The sequence below is a fragment of the Galleria mellonella genome, unplaced genomic scaffold (genome assembly GCF_026898425.1).
Source record: "Galleria mellonella isolate WM207_F2 unplaced genomic scaffold, CSIRO_AGI_GalMel_v1 utg96, whole genome shotgun sequence".
Taxonomy (NCBI): domain Eukaryota; kingdom Metazoa; phylum Arthropoda; class Insecta; order Lepidoptera; family Pyralidae; genus Galleria; species Galleria mellonella.
Genome location: NW_026442179.1, coordinates 1,560,546 through 1,583,078, shown reverse-complemented (window position 1 = coordinate 1,583,078; position 22,533 = coordinate 1,560,546). Strand labels below are relative to the sequence as shown.

Below are 22,533 nucleotides of genomic sequence, written 5' to 3'. Positions count from 1 at the left end.
AAGTCATTATACTAAATTAATAAAATAAAACAAATTGAAACAGTTTTATTTCAAGCGCTTGCAAATTCGTCGTAGTTCGGAACGCAATAATAAAACCAGATTCACACTGTTAACACAAAATTCTGTGTATGTGTTCTAATGTTATTGCAATATAAAATAATGTACTTAGAATAGTGTCTTAAATTAATACTTTCTTAAGAACAAGATATCTGCATTAAGGTACCATGAATAAATATTTAACTACTAATCTTTTATGTGATTATATGAGAAAATTTTCTAGACACTTCAATGTTAGAACGTCAATGTAAACATGCCCTAAACCACAGAAATTCTTGCGTCTATCTATCTCGCCGTCTACAAACCAAAATTGCCTGCCTATCTATCTATTAAAAGACTAATTTACTTTGTTAATATTAAAATTAAAACCCGTAATATTCGACACATTACATAAATTTACCTATTTAAATTGGCATATATCGGAATTCTGGATATTATTCAAGTTTTGGTGTAAAAATGTTATCTACCAGTGCCTTTTGTCAACAGTGCAAGCTTCAAAAATAAACATATGACATGATTACTTGGACTGGCTGTCTTCATTTGTTTTCATTATGACAAAGCGCCGAAGAATCCTGCACGCCGACAAAATTATACAAAATGTTATATATGTGTTTTGTTTGTTAATGTTTTTACAATTAAAAGGTTAGTTTTCGATCTAAACATTGATGTTTGGAGCTTTTAATTAAAAATATGTCACCTACTGATTCATTAATTTGCTATGTATATCAATCAACATATCTATATTATATTACGATGAAATAATAAAAAATAAATACTAATTATTCCACAGGTTATTATGGACTTAACAATAATTCAATTCTACTTTATTCTACCGAGTCTGATATCAGACTTGTCAATGTACAGAAACTAGGTAGGGCAAATGCAATTATCAAAGATCTAAAACAAGGATCAGCAGTTGACTTTATTCATCATAAGAGCTTAATATGCTGGTCTGATCAAACAGCTGAACTAATACAATGTATGCGTTACAATGAAACCCATCCAGGAGAGAAGGTAAGAACACAAGTGTTTATGATACTAATCCTACTTTAATTTATTTATTTAAATTTTATTGACCTGTAAAGTGTGGTACAAAAGGTGGACTTAATGCTATAGGTATTCACTATCACTCAACATTATTACACATTATAACAGTATTACAAAATGTAAAAATATATGTAAAGGTTTCAATATTTTCATATTTATTACATAATTTGTAAGAAACATTTTATCTTAATCTAACTACATCACATAAACAAAACTTAACTACTACTAACAACTGTGCCTATATAAATCAGGATAAAAAGTTATCTATATGTTAATCTTGAATATAGTCTATATGTGGTCTATTCACCAAAAAAAAGTGCTTTGAGTACTAGTTTAACTATCTGTTTGTCGTATTATATAGGAAGTTTATAGACATGAGCAGTACCATGGACATAACAGAGTATCAGAGTATACTGTTTCGCCAATGATACCCCCCATGCGTTGCCATTCCTGAGGACTCAGGTGTTATTCCCCTGTACCCAGTAAATTCACACCATATCCCACCCTTCAAACCGAAACACAACTGCTTCACGGTTGAAACACGAATGGGACAGAGATACCCAAGCAATCGACTTTTGTACAAAGTCTCCCTCTGGTCACTTGAGAATGACTGGGTTAATTTGGTAATTCTGTTTCTTAAAATATTCATATCAGTTTGATTTTGGTTTTGAGGTAAAGAAAACAATTGAGATTTGGCTAGGGTAATTCCAGTTATGTTATCTAATATGTAGTAAAATAAAATTAACTGAACCAATTGTAATTATTTGTATTAAAGCCTTTTTAAAAAATCCTTATATTTTCCACAGTGGCGTAACTATACCATTTGGAGCCTGTGGCAAATTCTTTTGATGGGGCCCTATCAGTAAAAAAAAAGTATTTTTTAAGTAAAATGAAATACTCAGGCACAATGTAAAAAAAATATATTTCTGAGCTTGTAGCCTCTTGAGCCGGGGCCCTTTTGGGTTGGAGGCCCGTGGCATTTTGCCAGCCCTGCCACCCTATTATTACGCCAACGATTTTCCATATTCTTTTGTAAAAACTTGATGGTATCCTTTTATAGTATGAAAAAAAATCTTAAAATAATAATCATTGTTGTTCACAGGTGAAAATAGTATCAGAAGGTCTGATAACACCAACTGGTATTGCAATAGATTGGTATACTGACAAAATATACTGGACTGATGGAGAGACAAATAGAATAGAAGTTATAAGTATAGAGCATAAATACAGAAAGGTCCTATTCTGGTCTGAGGTTGATCTGGCCAGGGCTATTGCTGTAGTTCCTAAAGAAGGGTATGTTTAATAATTACATAATATGTTTTTAGTATTCATAGACAAATGGCAATTGAATCTATCAAATTGCAATTACATACATGAGATAGAGACAGCAGCAATGGACATCTTGTTCTTACCCTTGCATTCTTTACGCTTTTTTTTATTCAGAATAACATTATATCAGCCTTTTCCTGTTCACTGCTGAACATAAGCCTCCCCCAAAAAAAAGGGTTTTGCCAATAGTTGCCACACCTGACAGACGGGTTGGCGACTGTTAGGCTTTGGTGATATTTTAAGAGAGATGTTACCACTCATCGCTCTACCTTTAAATTCCCTCAGTATCCTCTTAAAACACCATGGGAAAGGAAGGGGTGGCCCATTCTATGCCGAGACCACATGGCAATTTAGAATATAAATTCAATCAATTCTCACTTGTTTAGGGGATTGCATTATTAGAATATAAGTTTTTTGTAGAAGACTAAAGATACAATAAACCTTGTAACTCCCAATGACTAATATATGATGTCTTTTATATTACTGTTAATATTTGTAACCAATTATAATAATATTTTAATTTATAATGTCATTGATTATAGTAAATATAATTTAAATAATTTAACACTAAAACTTTAAAAAAAATATTTTTGAAACAATGATTGCAATATATTTGGTTTTTGTCCCTTTAACATTAAATTTTATTTCATTAATGAAATGTAATATTTACTTGTTTACAGTTTATTGTTTTGGACTGATTGGGGTGAAGTGCCCAAGATTGAAAGGGCTGGCATGAATGGGGATCCATCTAGCCGTAGAGTTATTGTGAAAGACAATATTTTCTGGCCAAATGGCATAACAATTGATTACGACAAAAATTTAATCTACTGGGTGGACGCGAAACTTCATTTTGTTGACGTCGTAGATTTTAATGGTGAAAATAGAAGAAAAGTTGTGAATGGTGGATTGGAATACCCATATGCGTTGACTATTTTCAATGATAAACTGTATTGGACAGACTGGAAAACCTGGCAAGTATTTTTCTTCAGTCTCAAGATATTTGTTTGAATAAAATTCTTTTTTTTTTCTTTATTTCGTCCTCTGTGTATGTTTGCTTATTAGTATAACGTATTTTTAACCGACTTTAAAAAGAAAGAAGTTCTCAATTTGGTTACTTTAGATTGATTTGAAAATTCTTTTTTTATCTGAAAGGATATTCTTACAGATTGCTTCCATAAAAATTTTATCAAAATCAGTTCAATAGTTTAATTTTTAGATCAAAATTTTTAATAATTTGTCACAATTGAAGTCTGGTTTGCATTTTGTGGGTCCCGATCTCTTAATTAACTATATAAAGACACCTTATTAAATGTTTTTGTCAGTCATATTAATTTCTTTATAGCTTATTAATCCATGTGAATATCTTCATAATAAACTAAGTCTGAGTCCTCAGGAATGGCAACGCATGGGGGGTATCATGGGCGAAACAGTATACTCTGTTATGTCCATGGTACTGCTCATGTCTATAGGCGATGGTTACCACTTTCCATCAGGTGGACTGTCAGCTTGTTTGCCATTCTAAGTTGTATAAAAAAAAATCTTTGCTAGAAACTTATTAAAACATACAATCTTTAAAGTTAAAAAAAAAAACAATAAAAATAATAATATAAATATTATTTCTAATAAATACCCACTTAATCTGATAAAATGCTTGAAATTTTTTTTTTAATATCCATATATTTCCTGTTAGGTCAATTCACACATGGGACATTTCAACAAATGGCCCCATAAAAGATTTGATAAAGTCTAACCCTGTCCCAGTCGATATCAAAGCATATGATGGCAGCAGACAGCTGATGCCGGCTGTACCACACCCGTGCAATGTCAACAATGGCGGATGCTCACACCTGTGCCTTCTATCACCAAACCCTCCTGGTAAGTCACAAATTAATATCTTATCTAGCTATTCTTATCAGGCGGGCCGTATGCTTATAAACAAGCATACGGCACACCTGATGGTAAACGGTTACCATAGTCTTATAGCCTATGGTAACCGTCTAATACCAAGATAATACGCCTCTAATACCAAGATGCTCTTGGCGCGCGCGTTACCGAGCCTAAAGAAATCTCTATCCATTTTTCGAAGAGCCCCATGCGAGTAGTCTCATAGAAAAACCTCGACAGGGAACTCATTTCATAACCTGAGCATTCGTGGAACTGGAAACATCTCTAAAACCGCGATGTACGCAACCATCTAGGCTCTAGGCACAGAGGTGAACTCCCTGTCGATGTGTGTCTCATAATAGTACTCATAGTAGAAGCTTATTTTAGTTTGAGACTAAATGGTGCTGTGTAGTAGTATCATCATCATCATCATCATACCAGCCTTTAACTGTTCACTGCTGAACATAAGCCTTCCCCTTAAACGGTTTTGCCAGTAGTTGCCATGCTTGGCAGGCGGATTGGCAAACGCAGTTAGGCTTTGGAGATGTTTTAACAAGAACGCTGCTGCCCATCCCTCACCCTCCCTTAGTCGCCTCCTACGATACCAATACGAAGGGAGTGGCCTATTCTATGCCAGAACCACACGGCTGTGTAATAATATTTATTAGTTTCTTTTTTTTTTTTTGTCTACAGGCTACGAATGTGCGTGCCCAACAGGTGTAAAATTAAAAGAGAACAGTAATACCACTTGTTACAATAAACCACAAACGCTGCTACTGATTGCACAGAGCTGGACTATCTCCAAGATATCCCTGGATTCACTAGATTTCACGCCATACTCTCTGTCGTTGAAGGATCTAAAGAAAACCCAGACTGTTGACTTTGATCCGAAAACTGAATATATTTATTGGGCTGATAGCATGGTAAGTAATGTAATAAAATACTTGTTTTTACCTAAAACTTTGTTCGCATGACTGGGATGAAAAGTAGCTTATCTTCGTTTCCACCTTAAAAACCATGTATGTCTTTAGTGACAATTGGTTGAGCTGTTAAAATGCTAAAAACTTATAATTACTTTTAAATTTATAATAATACCTAATGTAGATATTTTTTTTTAATTTATTGTCTGAACTTAACATGATGTAAGAATATTTATATTTATGTATATAGAAATATATGCACTCTGTACTTATTTCAAAAATTTTAATTTTTTCTTATTTTAAACTTTGCTAAAAAAAAAGCAAGGGCCAAACAAGAGATTTATCCGGGCAAATCCCTAAAACACGAAATATAATTCACTGCTAGGATCAAAGTTCTCTTGAATATTATTTAACATGGTTATGTATTGTAGAAAACAGCAAATATATTATTGCCCGGAGCAGCAAATTAACTATAAATTAAAAATGAAATTACTAAATTCCTTAATGGGTAGTTCTATACTCTAGATTAGTGAATGAGTTGTCTCTGCCTGTTAATTACAATATACTGTCTGTAAGGTTTTTTTGAGATTGTCCATGTTTTTTATGTGTACTACAATATTTAAATGTTAGGACACTTGATACGACACGACGAACTTATGAACATTATAATAGAAGATAAGATAGAAGGAAGAAGGTGGAGAGGGAGACCGAGACATAGTTACATCAGGCAGATCAAGGAAGGAGTTGGTGTCGTGTCGTATGAAGAGGTGAAGAGACTCGCTGAAAATCGTAGTGAGTGGCAAGAGCTCCACCGACAAGAGCGCAGCTCTTAAATGGATAGATAGATACAATATTTAATACGATTTATATGTTTACCTCCAATAAATGTATATTCCCACAATAAAAAAACGTTTTAATTTTTCAGACAAAAACAATATCTCGTGCACGTTTGGACGGCAGTGAACAATCAGTTGTGATACACAACAGCGGTGTGGTAGACAACATTGCTATAGACCCATTAGCTCGGAATATATACTGGACGGATCCTATTGCTGACACCATCACTGTGGCTAGACTTGATGGTAGTGCTAGAAAGGTAAGCCAAAACAGATTATTATAACTGTAAATTGATTTACTTGTATGTAAGCAAATGTGAATTAATCTCTGAAAGAGAACTCTTCCAGACTAACACAATGGCCATAGGAAGTAGTGAGTGGGCAGCAGTAGTGCAAAACTGAAATCTAAACAAGAATAATAAATATTTATATAATTTTTATCAAAATAGCTTCAGTTTTTAAATCGAAATCACTGGTTTTGCGACAATTGAAATTGTCTTTTTTTTTTCTAGAACAAGGTCTTAAATAAAAAAATTACTGTAACAAGAAAGCATATCTATGTTGAGTCTATATTTTATGTTATAATGGATCAGGCATAAAATTAGAAAATCTTTATAAATATAGGATAAAATTGAAACGCGTTCTTTGTACGAAAGTATTCAGCTAGTGAAATCGAGTACTTTTGCTAAAGATTTTGATCAGCTCGTACTGGCATGATGCGTTCAGCTGTTTAGCTAGAATGAAAGGATTAAAATATTTTGTCGGTTTTAAATATTGATTAATGAAATTTCTGTCCTAACATATTTTATGGCATTATATTCTTAACATACCACTTTCGATTTAAATAGAATATATTTTTTTTTTCTATTAATTTTCTGCTTACTTATAATAAATCTTTAGGTGTTGATCCACGAAGAGCTCTACGATCCTCGTGCCATAGCCCTCTACCCGACAGCTGGCTGGATGTTCTGGTCCGATTGGAATGAAAAGAAACCCAAAATTGAGCGTGCTAACTTAGATGGCAGCGAGAGAATGTTGATAATCTCCGAGAAACTCACCTGGCCCAATGGTATCGCTTTAGATACAGTCAATAATAAACTCTATTGGGGTGATGGCAGAACGCACAAAATTGAGGTTCGTATTCTTTTAATCTCATTACCAAAGTAATATTCTTCTCTAAACCCTTTTATAAGCTTTCCGTGCATTTAAAAATTCTTAAAATTTTTATTACAAATTCTACATTCTGACAAAAATACAACTCATATGAAATAACGTCTTCTTTAAACCAAAAAATGTTGATTTTTATTTAATAAATAGAAATAAATTTTTTAAATTAAATTCTCATTTATTATTACTATGATATAACTGAAAATTGGCGATATATGTAAATATATATGACCTGTAACTTTGTAGCCGTATGTAGTGAAAGGGGTCGACGGCGCTAATCTGAAAAATACCCGAAGTTGCAAATGAGTGCCCTGTAAATAACCATCTGTGTAAAGTCGGGGCAGATCGCCAGTATATAATAATTTCATTAAAATAGGCATGCAAATGAACGCTCGTAAGATAGTTTCTATGTGAACACTACTGCTAACAGGTGTCAAATATGGACGGCTCGGATCGCCGTGAGGTGCACAGCAGTGACATCCTCCACATCTTCGGGCTAACGCTTCTCGGCGACCGGCTCTACTGGACAGACATACAGAGACGTACTCTGTACAGAGTTAACAAAAATACAGGTACGTAATATTTTTCAAATCATCAAATTAAAATCATCTTTACTCAACTAGACTTGTTTACAAGCACTTTTAAATCGTAATTTTTTTGTTTTATTTACTGCAAGGTACGGAATGTTGTTATCTGCTGAGAAGATAAACTCAACAGTAATTCTTTTAAATCTCTTGGGTAATTTCTACTTACACGACAAAACAACGTAACTTATCTGTGTAATTTTTTGTCGCTAAAATTCATCTGTGGCAAAAGCCAGTCATAAATAAATGAAAAATAGTATTTATAATCCTTAGATTATATAGATAGAGCATCAAGTCTCAAAAACGGGTCAACTTTTTGTCAGCTAATTGTCAAATTAGCTGACTCGTTTTATTATCAGTGTCTATATACTTACGCATACAGTGTAACTTGACGTATTATTTAACAAATAAAATAAGTTACATATTAAAATTGTGCAGAAATTATTAGACAAAATAAATATAGAAGTTATAAAGGAATTACTCATAACTATTTATCACGCAAAATTGTATGAAAAAGTTGACCCGCTTTTCTCGAAGCATTTGTATGAAGAGACTCTATCTATATAATCTAAGGTGTAATCATGTTTATTTCTTATATAGGCCTAGAGAGACAGACAGTGGTGGATCAAATGGCGAACATGATGGGCGTGAAAGCGTTCAAGATGGGCGACCCGCTCGGCTGGAACCCGTGCGCGGACGACAACGGCGGCTGCTCACATTTGTGCTTCAATAGGCCCACCGACTACGTGTGCAGTTGCCCTTTAGGTTTGTATCATATTTATGAACGTTACCTTATAAATGTGTGAGTTTCTTTGTATATTTATATGGACAAGAATGAAATATACATATATTTATTTACAGTATATTTTTAACTATCCTTCACAACAACTTGTACTTAATTTTATTTTTATTTCGCTTGCGCACAACTCGTTTTTCATCAATCTTACGTCGTTCATCGTGTGTCCCCTCTCTCTTTCGCTCCGTACCTTTCATTCACTCTTCGTCCAGTTCCATTTCATGCATCTTTCTATCATTCAATTCCCACATTTATCTAAACTAATATTATAAAGATGAAAGTATTTTTTATTTGTTGTGGATAAACTCAAAAAATACAATGCCGATTTTAGAAATTCTTTCACTTGTAGAAAGCTACATTATCTGCAAATAACATTAGCTATATAATAAAAGACATTTTTTTTTTCAGGCTTAGAGTTGGACAATGACAGGAAAACGTGTATAGAGCCAGAAGCTTTCTTAGTATATAGCCGAAAAAATATAATCGGCCATATTGGAATTGAACATGCGAATAACGATGCCATATTACCTATTAAAGAGTTAAAAGAAGTTAGGTAAGTGAACTACAACACAAACTATTTCGAACAAAATTATAAGCAACAAAATTTTGAATACTACTTTTTATAAAATATGGTTTTTAACGTGATGAAAATGGAATAATATAGTGAGAGATGATATACGATGATCAGTTGGCCCATTATAATGAATTCACCAACAATTTACCATATTTTACAGAGAAACTAGCTGAAAATCAACCAGACAGAGTATATAACTAGCAAGGGGGCCTCTAAATCTCATTACTAACAAATCCGCACCTGTCTTATGTCTTTCAGTTAGTCCACCAAATTATAGCCACTTTTATCAGTTACTATAGTGCTACATCTTACGATTTTATAAGATAACAAAATACATACTATATGAAAAGGCTTTATTTTCCTTCCCTCTTTAAGCACGGTACTCGCAAAGCGTTTCTGTACAATTGCATACATTTTTTTTCTCGTATTATATCGTAATAGTGAAATCGTAAGCTATTGTAATATTTTTAATAGTGAAAATACAATGGTAATCTCATCTACGCTATTACGACATAGCATATACCATACCATAGGATACCAAAGAATGATAATCGGTAAGCATAAAGATGGATCAGTCAACCCTTACCCAGCCCATTCCTGGGCATTTAACCGCGGCTATTTCCATTGGCGACCATGTGGAGGTCGACCTAAAAGAGTATAGTGTTAGCAATAGGGACTACTGCGGAGAAAGGGATTGTTAGTAATGAAGATTGAGAATCCCATTGCTAGCAATATACCCAACCATGTCGACCTCCTCATGGTTCTCCCTGGAAACTATCATGGTTAATTCCTGACGAATTCATCATGATGGGCTAACCGGCCTGTTTTCATTCTTATCTATCACCCTTCACTGGTACTCTGCTAGCGGATCCCTTTAACGCAGGCGGGGTTACCATACCATTTTCACCCATCAAAAAAATAGGGACAACTAACTTCCTCCTTACTAACATTTCCTTTCTGCTTTTATGGTCAATCAATTATAAAGGCACACCATGACACCTGACTCTTTTACTATTACAGTGCGTTAGCAGTCCACATATCTGAAGCGAAGGTGTATTGGTCAGATAGCAAGACGAAAACAATCAATCGATGCTCTATAAATGGTACCAATGTGGAGAAGATACTTGAGTGGACCGGACTGGTTGAAGGTGAGTTTAATTAAATATTTACATTTTAAAAAAAACTCAATCCTTATTTATTTACTTCGTAAACTGTCATAAGCAGAGCTAGTTATGTTGAAATCAGCCATATTTAAAAATTTTTTTTTTTTTTTGATACAACTTATAATGGCAATCAAGCTGACGGCCCACCTGATGGAAAGTGGTAACCGTCGCCTATAGACATGAGCAGTACCATGGACATAACAGAGTATACTGTTTCGCCCATGATACCCCGTATCCGTTGCCATTCCTGAGGACTCGGGTGTTATTCCTCTGTACCCAGTAAATTCACGCCATATCCCACCCTTCAAACCGAAACACAGCCATGCAAACACAACTGCTTCACGGTTGAAACACGAATGGGACAGAGGTACCCAAGCAATCGACTTTTGTGCAAAGTTTCCCTCTGGTATAAATAGGACACATGTATTATTATGGCTGTTCTGAATATATATCCTATTTCAAACTGTCATCATATCATTATTACAAATATATTAGATCTTTTCATTGCAAAATTAAATTATGTTCCAAAAAAACCGACTTCAGTTGTGGCAAAATCGATTTTGATAAAACTTTTATGGAATCAATCTGTAAGGATATATTTCCAGATAGAAAAAAAAAATTCCTAATCAGTTTACATTGGACGACATGTGGTAACAAACATAAAAAAGCATACAACTGAATTGTGAACCTTCTTCTTTTTTTTAAATCAATTAAAAACAATATAAATAATATGTAACTGTTACTTTATTAATGTAGAATTAGTCAATATTTTTAACCCATTGTTAAAAATGTTTTTGGCCATTAATTCAGACTTGGCGTTCCATTGTTTCTGCCTACCGTAATGGGAGACAGGCGTGACAGATTTTTTTTTTCATTTATTTGGGAAAACTAACAGTTACAAAATAAAGAATAATACATAATATTAATCGAAGAAAACATTGAGTAAATTTGCCACCAACACCATTTACCACAGTTTAAATTCAAATATACTCGTAATACAAATAGCTGAAGCAAACAAGAACAGTTAAAAATTACATGAATCTTTTAGAGATAATATGTATGTATGTAATTCAGACTTATGTGCAGACTATCTAATAATATATATTATAACCTTTAACTATTACTCAATATGTTGTATTAAGTTAAAATAAATTTCAACGTCAATTAATAAACACTTTGTAATTTAAAAAATATTGACAAAACTGAACGCAATATTTCCCAGGTCTCGCAATAGACTGGTCAGGGCACAACATCTACTGGACCGACACGACATTGCAACGCATAGAAGTAGCCAGGCTGGATGGCTCCAGCAGACGCACGCTCATCTGGCAAGGGCTGAAGAAACCAAAAAGTATTGCATTGGATCCTAAGAGAGGGTGAGCAAAAAATACTAGTATACAGGGATAGGCTACTTTTATAATTAGTTCATTTAAAAGATACATATAGGATATAACCTACCAGTGTACCAATTTACATTGAATTCCATTCTGTAGTTTATGTATGAAAGAGTAATAACATCCATCCATCATTGCAAACTTTCGCATTTATTTATTTAACTCTTTATTGCACCATAAATAAAAATATACAATGACAAGTGAATAATTCAAGTGAAATACAGTAACATAAATACAAATTGAAATATACACATAAAGGTATAAATGGCGGTCTTATCGCTAGGGCAATCTCTTACAGACAACCTTTGGTTAAAGGAGAACAGATAAAAATTATCATATTTATAGAATTTATTTATTTATAGCAAGGCAACAGATTACAAATCAATACATTAATAAAATAAATATTACATAAAACAGCATTAAATTTTCACTCCAATAACTGCTTTGCATAACATTCGATATTATATACATTAAAAGAATGAGGACTATAGATTTAAAGTAACAAATTGGCAGCCTTAATGTAACATTGCAAGGATTGTTGAAAAATATCAAAGTCCTTACATACATTGTTGTATTTTTTGCAAATGCGGATAATTGGATTGTAATATGATACATTATTATTACAAATCTGTATATAAAATAATTTTTGTATTCTTTTATTATCTGTAAGAAATGAAACAAGGCTCAACAATGTGCTACTATCCCATTTATAGTTTATTACTTTATAGAGAATGACTCATAAGCTGTAAGTAAATAAGTGAATTGTAAGCTAGAAATCATATTCTAACTATTATTAAAAAAAAAAAATCTCACAGATTTTTTTTTAATTAATTAATGTTCTGTTACTTTCTTTTAAACTAAAAATTATGCTCATAAGTAAAAGACAAAGAGCTTCAATTGTTGACATAGGTTTATTAGACGTTTGACATTTAATTTAAACCAACTATCCAAACCTAGTCTAAAAATTAGGGGGGAAAGGGATTGTTAGTAATGGAGATGAGAATCCTATTGCTAGCAATATACCCAACCAGGTCGACCTCCTCGCGGTTCTCCCTGGAAACTATCATGGTTAATTCCTGATGAATACATCATGATGGGCTAACTGGCCTGTCTTCATTCTCATCTATCACCCTTCACTGGTGCTCCGCCAGCATATCCCGTCAGCGCAGGCGAGGTTACCATACCATTTTCACCCGTCAAAAAAAAAACCTAGTCTAATTGAATTTATATAAATTCTAATTATATAAAGTCTAGTTTTAAATTAATAAATTCGATTATCATATTCCTCCTAGATATATGTACTGGTCAGAACTGGGCTCCAAATGTATAAAGCGCGCGACCATGGACGGCTCGTCTCCCACCGTGATAGTGGAGCAAGTTGGTCGGGTACACGCGCTAGCTATCGACCTCGAGCGCCGCGCCCTCTACTGGGCCGCGCTCGACCCGCCCGCGTTGCAGTGCATCTACCTCAATGGCACCGGCAGGACTACTCTAGCCGATAACGTGTCCATGCCGTACGCGCTTACTCTATACGGCGATAGAGTGTTTTGGGGTGATTGGAATACTGGTAAGTTTATATTTTTTGTTGCTTTTTTTTTTATACAACTTAGAATAACGAACAAGCTGACAGCCCACCTGATGGAAAGTGGTAACCGTCGCCTATAGACATGAGTAGTACCATGGACATAACAGAGTATACTCTGTTATGTCCATGATACTACACATGTTTCCCCCATGATATCCCCCTTGCGTTGCCATTCGTGGGGACACAGGTATTATTCCTCTGTACCCTGTAAATTCACGCCATATCCCACCCTTCAAACCTTATTAACATAACCATTACAATTTGAATATTAATGAATTTAAATGCCAAGTTCTAACAAAACATGTATTTAGTGTTTAATAAAATGTTTGTTCAAAAACCCAATTAACTATGTTATAACTTAAATATATCTAAAAAAAAATCGAAATGCTTTTTTCGACTATCATAATTACTGTATTTGCGATAAAACTTGCTTAAGCTTGGTAGGGAGGAGTGAGATGTTTTTGTTCAAGTAAACTTAGATTTAAGCATTTTTGAATAGTAGTTTTTCACTTTTACTTACTTATAACGTTGTACATTGCCTGCCTAATTGTTTCGAGCATATTATTGGTTTGTCTTTTATAAATAAATAAATGAAACATTATCTCTTTCCCAATCGCAGGCAAACATAACCATAAAACTTCATTTTCCTCGCTATATTTCAAGGACTCATAGAATCAGCAAAAAAGACGGACGGCAGCGATCGCCGCAGCCTATACAAGCAGCTGGATTACATTTCCGACCTGAAGATGTTCGGTCGTCGCGACGGCGGCGGCGGCAACCAGTGCGGTGTCGACAACGGCGGCTGCTCCCACCTTTGCCTACCGCTACCCACCGATTACCGCTGCGGTTGTCCCGCGCACTACCGCCTCAATAGAGACAATCTTACCTGCTCCGGTACGTACTTCTTGTAGACTAAAACTAAAACCTAAAGCACGACATATTCTTATTCCATGAAATTTTTTTCATTTGCAAAGTTACTAGCTTCTTCCCCCCCCCCCCTCATATGCACAAATTCCAGAAGTAGGAAAACAAATACTTTACACCATTTTTAAGTAGGTTCTCAAGATATACACCAGATTTAAGACCTTTAGACAGACAAACTGACAAAATTTCTCAAAAATATTATATTGGTTTTTATCGCCCCTATTAAGACCTATTTTTTTTATGGATGATAATGAAATAGTTACCCCACCCGCGCTATCGGTATACACCGGCGGGGCACCAATGAAGGATGATAGATGAAGATGAAACAGGTCAGTTAGCCCATCCTGACAAATTCAACTAGAATTAGCTTATTAATTAGATGTTTTCCAAGGGGAACCACGTGGAGGTCGACTTGACAAGGTATATTGCTAATAATGGGGCTGTTTGACCCCATTACTAACAATCCCTTTCCCCCCTGTTAAGACCTATTATCTCTTATATACAAACATCTAGTTGCAATTTTATTATTTTAGTATTTATTTTTATTTATTTTATTTATAATAATAATATTTATCTATTCAATTTATTTGCAGAACCCGAAGAATTCCTATTATTCGCTCAAAAGAACGCTATAGGAAGGATATTGGTTGCAAATGGCGAATGCGCTGACGCATTTATCCCACTCACTGGACTGAAGAATGTCAAAGCCATAGAATATGATCCTATCAGCAAGTGAGTACTTATTACGTTTTACATGTAATATCTAAGTAATTTTGTAAAAATTCACCTCTATTACAGGAACAGAGGTTAAGTTTTCTCTGTTCCAGGTTTTTAGTTGTTTTCTAGGTAGTCTATCTTGGTCTATGATAGATAACAAAGTTTTTGATCTTGATCTAAAAATCAAACACTTTAATAAAAAAAATATATGGTCAAATAAATTTCTTTATTACAACCGAGACAGTTGCAACGATTCTTTTGGCTATAAAATAAAAATTGTAATTATTTAAATAAACTTGACCACAAGTATTTTTGTCTCTTTTTATATATAACTATCTTTTCCCCCCGACATTGCCCGCACAACCGGGGTATGTTTACTGACCTGGATAAAAAATAAACCTTAATATATAAACGGCTTAACCCTTAAAGAGTTAAGCCGTTAAGGCGCTATAAGATAACAAACTCATGCCCACATTTATAATGTTTAAACGGATAATTAGAAAAGCACTTGTGACACTGGAATAGTACATTTTTTTAATAATATCAATATCTATGTATAATATTTTATCACTAAATTCTAAATGATCTTCATCATCTGTCATCATCATCATCTCAGCCATTACCTGTCCATTGCTGAACATAGACCTATCTATCTATAGTTTATTTAAATTGATAATTGCTTTTCCAGACATCTTTTCTGGATGGAAGAGGACGTCCACACTATACGTCGAGTACCAATATCATATTCGAGCACATCTGCCATCAGCGACGCGTCAGTGGTGGTCGCGAGCATCTCGAGACCGTTCCACATGGTTCTGGACGTCCTCGGCCGCACATTGTATTGGACGTGCATAGACGCGGATTCAATCAACGCCACATCTATTACTAACAATTCGTCTGTAGGCGTCGTACTGAGAGGAGAGGGTACGATGCCCAGACATTTGGCTTTCCATCAAACTAAAAGGTAATTGTCGTCTGTATTTATATTTCTATATTTTTTTTTAAGGTCTGCACAGATGTACACAAGAGAAAGCCCAATAGATGAGAAGGGTTCTCTTAACTCAGATAGTTTTCCACTATAGTACTTTTGGTTCTTCTTACCATATCTAGCCAGCTCAAGCCATACAGCATTCAGTACTATCTAGCAAGCCATACAATATACAGTATCATAAACTTTATTACGATTTATAAAAAGTTTCTTTTTGTCTATGCGAAGACCATTTTCCATAAGATGATACGTCACCTTATCATTTAGAAAAACTAACAAATTTCCACTAAAAGCAAAGACTGTACAGGCCATTTTGTGGTCACGTGACCTATATGGGTCCAATTTTTAATTTTGTAACAAATCTCCTTTACACTGTTCTCCAGATATCTAGTGTGGAACGACGTGGGCTTAAGCGCCATAATGCGGTCGAACGTAGACGGCACTGCCCGCACGTGGCTGGCGGCCGCTGCCAACGCGACCGCGCTCGCGCTTGACCAACCCTCCTCCACTGTCTACTGGGCCGTCAACCGGCAGATCTACGCCGTCGACCTCGACTCCGACAACAACAAAACGTGAGTTACATATATATTTCTTTATTAATGCAACCAAGTAATTTCACATAACTGAATATAGTAATCAAGGTTTGAAAACGAAGCTCTTTGACCAGAGTGTGTTGCCAGTGATAATTTATGGAATCGAAACATGGTCCTATACGATTGCCCGTGTGCAAAAGCTTTTATTCAGCAGGTAATGGAGAAGGCTATGCTCGAAGTTTCTTTACGTAATAGGATCCGAAACCAGGATATCCGCAAAAGAACCAAAATAACCGACAGCTCGAAAGATAAGCAAGCTGAAGTGGCAATGGGCTGATCGCATAGACCGATAACCAATGGGGAAGAAAGGTTCTTAAGTGGCGACTTCATAGGGGCAAACACAGTGAAGGACGACATTTATTTTGTTATATTTTACACTTTATTGCACCATTTATAAAATAGTAAATACTTTTAATTGTAATGAGAAATGAAATTATACATTATCATTGAGTTACATAGGATATGTAACTCGATGTATTATTATTATACGAGGTTTGTCCGGAAAGTACGTATAAAAGTTTTTTAAAAATTTTATTTTACAATTATTCAGGTAAATCAATTTTATCCCCTTCAAAGTACTCCCCCTGTGACATAATGCACTTGTGCCAACGCCGTTTCCACTGTGAGAAGGCTCCTTGAAAGTCCTCTGGTTGTAGGTTTCTCAGCTGCCCCGTCGTAGCTTTTTTTATCTCATTTATGTCCCCCAAATGCCGCCCCCGAAGTACCAATTTGGTTTTTGGGAACAAGAAGAAGTCACACGGGGCCAAATCCGGCGAATAGGGGGGTGTTCGGTCACCGTAATGGAATTTTTACTCAAAAACTCACGGACAACAAGAGAGGTGTGGGCAGGGGCATTGTCGTGGTGAAGAATCCAACGCCCCTCTCGCGCCAATTCTGGACGAACTCGTGCCACACGAGCTTTGAGGCGTCTGAGCACATCGACGTAGAATTTCGTAGAACACAAGTTCGAATTCTTTCCACGTTTTCGTCGGAATGTGAAGTGGAAGGACGTCCTGAACGTGGGTCATCTTGAACGCTTTCTCGGCCCTCTCTGAATCTTTTTAGCCACTTGTGGACGGTTGGTTCCTTCACAGCATCATCCCCATAAACTGTTCTGAGATCGGCAAAAATTTCACGACCATTCTTGCCGAGTTTCGAGAGAAACTTGATTACGACGCGCTGCTCTTCAACGGAAGCGGGCTCCATGCCGACGGGGTTTCGTTAAGAGGTAACTTCACAGATGGCGTGACAAGCCAGTTCGCACCGCACGGCGGTCAGACCAGAACTGAAGCATTGTTAGGGACATAAGGAAGGGGTCCTGCGCTTACCTGGCCTCCCCACTCCTCTTTCTCGCATTCCAGAACACTTTTATACGAACTTTCCGGACAGACCTCGTATGTATTGTTTTCAAAAATTCTGGCTAGCTATACAGAACCGGGCGGGATCACTAGTAAAAATATTAATTTTTCATGCGTGTTAACGAACAATGTTTAATCAAGGCTCTTATAAGACAGGCGTTTTTTGGGTGAAAATGGCATGATAACCCCGCCTACGCTATCCGTATACACTGGCGGGGTACCAGTGAGAGATGACAGTTGAGAATGAAAGCAGGTCAGTTAGCCCATCCTGACAAATTTAACTAGAATTAACCACGATGGTTTCCAGTAGGAACCGCGTGGAGGTTGATCTAATAGCTATGGGGACTAACCTCCCCATTACTAACAATTCCTTCCCCCTAACAGGTGTATAGTTTATTTTTAACGGATAGTAATGGTTAGTAACCTCGCCTGCGCTATCGGTATACACAGACGAGGCACCAGTGAGAGATGACAGTTGAGAATGAAAGCAGGTCAGTTAGCCCATCCTGACAAATTTAACTAGAATTAACCACGATGGTTTCCAGGGGGAACCGCGTGGAGGTCGACCTGACAGGGTGTATTGCTAGTAATTATTATCGAGGTTATTTGACCCCATTATCAATAACCCCTTCCCTCCCACAGGCGTATAGTGTGGCAAGGCGGATGGGTGGGCGGGCTGGCGGCGTACGGCGGCTCGCTGTACCTGTCGGCGGGCGGCACGGGCCCGGCGGCGGCCGAGCGCGCGCTGATGCGGCTGGCGCTGCACAGGCGCGAGGCGCCGGCGGCGCCCGTGCCGCACGTCACCCGCCTCGTCGCCATCGTCACCGTGCACAAGGTACGTGCCTACTATTAATGTGGACCACTTGCTTCAATACAGTTGTTGTTGTTTAATAATGTTGTTCTAATATAGTTAATATATATTTCTCAAACATGCTTGGAAATATGAGCATTATTTTGACAATCTTCTTCGAGATAAATCAAAATTGCCGTACTAGCCAGATACATGCGGACAGCGGCCGGCAAAAGTTGTATGAAAATCCATATCTGTCGTGTTGTGCGGCCAGATAAATTACTATGTAAACTCATATCTGTCCTGTAATTTAAAAATGGAATGACCTTTTACTTCGAAACATGGCTACCAAGGAGGTAACTAATAAAAGGTTTTGTTTAAATTTCGAACTGGCTTGCAAATAGAAAGCTGTTTATTGAAAAAAAAAACAGAAACATTATGGCGCGTGAAAAATTATTATTGTTCGTTATTCGTCATTGAACTTAAAAAGTAAAATTGTGTTTTTGATTTCCGCGCATTGTTTGAGAAAAGTACTATACAAGCCTTGGCCACAATTGGGCATTGATGGACTTACGTGTGTGCCTCGGATACGCCTCGGCCCACATTTACACGTTCGTCCATCAATGCCTCAGTTGCTAGCCCCTGCAGTAATGTACTTTTTTTAATTTGATAATGGTACTTTCTTAATTATACAGTATCATACCTACTTATACAACAATTACCCTAGAGTTGTCTTGAAAAGATTGCTCTCAGTAATAAGACCGCCTTACTGTATTTATACAATTGTATTGTTGTGTTTGTTAATTGTCTTCCTTATTTCCTATATTGTATAATGCAAATAAAGTATACTCAATTATTCGTTCATTGTTTCGTATAAAAAACTTATCCTCAAAATTCCTTCTCTCTCTCTCTCTCTCTCTCTCTCTCTCTATGAACATATGTTTATTTATATATATGTGTAGATATATTTATGTGTGTGTATGTATGTGTAAGTTGCTTGCGCGTTTACCGCTAAGAAAACCCCATTTGCTGTGACCCCACAGTTCCAGGGCACGTCTCTTAACATCTCTAAAAGCATTGGGATCCTTGGTGTCGACATCTCTAGTTTGTTCTAGAAGGTGAAGTTGGCATCCAAAAAACTCGGTGTGCTTAATAGAGCGAAGCATTACTTCACGCCGGATCAGCGATTAATGCTTTACAAATCGCAAATGCGGCCCCATATGGAGTATTGCTGTTACTTATGGGCGGGAGCACCTAGATATCAGCTTGAACCCTTTGATTCAGTGCAACGACGAGCTATGAGAATTGTCGATGATCCTAGGCTTGCAAGCGGTATCGAACCTTTAAGTCTTAGGAGAAATTTTGCCTCACACTGCGTGTTCTACCGCTTGTACAACGGATTGTGCTCAGAGGAATTATTCAATATGATGCCTACGGCCACTTTCTATCATCGTACGGCTCGCCATCAACAGGGAGTTTACCCTTATACCCTACAGCCTAAATGGTCGCGTACAACGCGGTTTCAGAGATGTTTTCTCCCACGAACACTCAGGTTATGGAATGAGCTCCCTGCCGAGGTTTTCCCAAGAGACTACAGCATGAGGTTCTTCAAAAGGGGGGTAAAGAGGTTTCTTCAGGATCGGCAACGCGCGCGTAATACCTCTGGTATTGCAGGCGTCCATAGGCTACGATAACCGCTTACCATCAGGTGGGCCATATACTTGTTTGCCACCTCAGTGGTATAAAAAAAAGGTGTAGGTATATATTTATGTATATGTGTATATATAATTACATTATATGATTAAATGTAATGAATTATGTATAATTTTAAGTTTGTTTAGTTCCTTTGTTTCAAAATTTTCACAATATTGTACACCACTCTATCCACTGACATTGATGCTCATTTCCATTTTGGGTTTGCTTGAAGAGAACTCTTAGTGTTAAGCTCGCCTTTGTATATCGCATTATATACATAGTATCTCCATTTCAATGCTTCGAGAGAACAGATCAAATTTTTCATACAATATTGCGTGATAAATAGTTATGAATGTTTTCTTTATACCTTCTATATTTATTTTGTTTTATAATTTTTGCGTTTTTTTTTTTTTAATGCGTAAAAACTCTGTTTATTTATTAAATAATTAAATATAGAATACGTCAAGATACATTATGTGCGTAAGTATATAGGATACTGATAAAAAAACGTGTCAGCTAATTTGACAAAAAACTGGCCCGTTTTTCAGACTCGATGCTCTATCTTTATAATTTAAATTTTTGACACAAAATTACTTATTTAATATTTTTACAGTGTGCTATTATTAACTTATTTAGCTTACACTGCACTTTTAACTTATTTGAAGGTCCACTTGACTCACGATGTAGGAGACCCTTTGTTCAGGGTTTTATTAAGCCCGGATGATAAATGCAGCTAGTTAATTTTACTGGCCAGACCGGCAGGCAGAAACCAGGTCCGTAGCTGCGCACTAATTTGGCTAGCTAAATTACCACTGACTGATTTAGGGTTTGCATGAAGGTATATAGGCATAATACCGCTAATTTAAATGAAAATAAATCATATTGCTATTCAGCAATAACATGTATACATGCTAAGGTTGTAATAGTACGTTCGTACGTATTACTTGATGAGTGTAATAATGAAATTCGAAAATAATACGATAACTTAATTAATAAAATTTAAAAGGCATTTAAATGTTTGTAGACTTTTTTTTAAAAAAGCACCATATTATGTTATAAGAGCCAAACTAAAGAAGGAAGCTCATTAGTTCATATTATGGGTCTCAATTAATATCAGTTGGCCATTATGCCATTTAAATATGTTCCACTCATCACCAATCTATGCAATTGTTACATTTTATAGTTAGATATGTACTGAATATATGTATTTTTTTTTTTTTCAATATTTTTTGCGACCTTATAATTATTTGGAAAATTATAAAAAAAAATATATAATGTAAAGCTAGTTAGGAGCTTCCATGTCGCTTTGGTTTTATTCGAATATCTGTCATAGTTTTATAGAAAAATAATTTTAGTCCACAAAAACGCCAGTACAGGTTTTATAAGGAAACCCGGCGACAGACTCTTTATATGTTATTGAGGATGCGAAAATTCACATTTTTGTTATATTTTTAATTTCAGACTTTTAGAACTTTATTTGAGTTAGACTAGATATGTTTCCCCACCAGTTTATATAAAAAATTCGTTCTTATTCGTTCTTTAATCAATTTATAGAAATAAATAAATTACCTATACAGATTCGCTAAGTGGCGCGGTACAGTAAACATTGTCTCCACGAAAACTATTTTTTTAAATTCAAAAAGGAATCATTTAGAATTAAAATTATTAAAAATAGACAAATAATAGTATAAACATTACGTGATAGTGTTGGTTGACAGCTAATGTTACTAATTCAGTGAAAACTTAACGTCTGATTAGTGATGATTGGTCGGTTTGATTTGACGGTATGACGTGCATTGTCTCTGTGCAAATTTAAATTTAAAAAATAAACAAATGTGTCTTTAGTGTTCGAAAATTGAAATAATGATGCTAAATATGAGTGAAATAAGTAGTAGTGTAATCTCAATGATAATTAGTTTCACAACATTAATTGTGTGTATTATCATCGAGATAATGTAAGTACCTGCAAAATACAGTATTTCCAATTCAATAAGTACTTAATGACATTAAATGACAATGCATTAAATTACATACAATTAATTATATATATAAAAGATTATACTAACTGAATTATGCATATTTTATAAATATAAAATTGCAATAATATGAATATTAATATATACCTACCGACA

The 22,533-nt window shown here is 35.5% G+C and overlaps 1 protein-coding gene across 1 annotated transcript in view; it reads left to right on the top strand.

The window, feature by feature from the left end:
- The first annotated feature begins 295 nt into the window (after positions 1-295).
- LOC113515335 (low-density lipoprotein receptor-related protein 6) overlaps positions 296-22,533 on the top strand; it is a 32,735-nt gene continuing 10,497 nt past the window's right edge. The window contains exons 1-19 of the mRNA XM_052902771.1: positions 296-699; positions 848-1,071; positions 2,207-2,397; positions 3,114-3,404; positions 4,124-4,308; positions 5,011-5,240; positions 6,163-6,333; positions 6,974-7,207; positions 7,671-7,812; positions 8,425-8,589; positions 9,029-9,173; positions 10,215-10,342; positions 11,580-11,733; positions 13,044-13,318; positions 14,000-14,230; positions 14,854-14,992; positions 15,666-15,941; positions 16,349-16,537; positions 18,559-18,751. Of these exons, the coding sequence (XP_052758731.1) occupies positions 609-699; positions 848-1,071; positions 2,207-2,397; positions 3,114-3,404; positions 4,124-4,308; positions 5,011-5,240; positions 6,163-6,333; positions 6,974-7,207; positions 7,671-7,812; positions 8,425-8,589; positions 9,029-9,173; positions 10,215-10,342; positions 11,580-11,733; positions 13,044-13,318; positions 14,000-14,230; positions 14,854-14,992; positions 15,666-15,941; positions 16,349-16,537; positions 18,559-18,751 (3,654 nt within the window). The 5' untranslated portion in view covers positions 296-608. The remainder of the gene's footprint in view (positions 700-847; positions 1,072-2,206; positions 2,398-3,113; positions 3,405-4,123; positions 4,309-5,010; positions 5,241-6,162; positions 6,334-6,973; positions 7,208-7,670; positions 7,813-8,424; positions 8,590-9,028; positions 9,174-10,214; positions 10,343-11,579; positions 11,734-13,043; positions 13,319-13,999; positions 14,231-14,853; positions 14,993-15,665; positions 15,942-16,348; positions 16,538-18,558; positions 18,752-22,533) is intronic.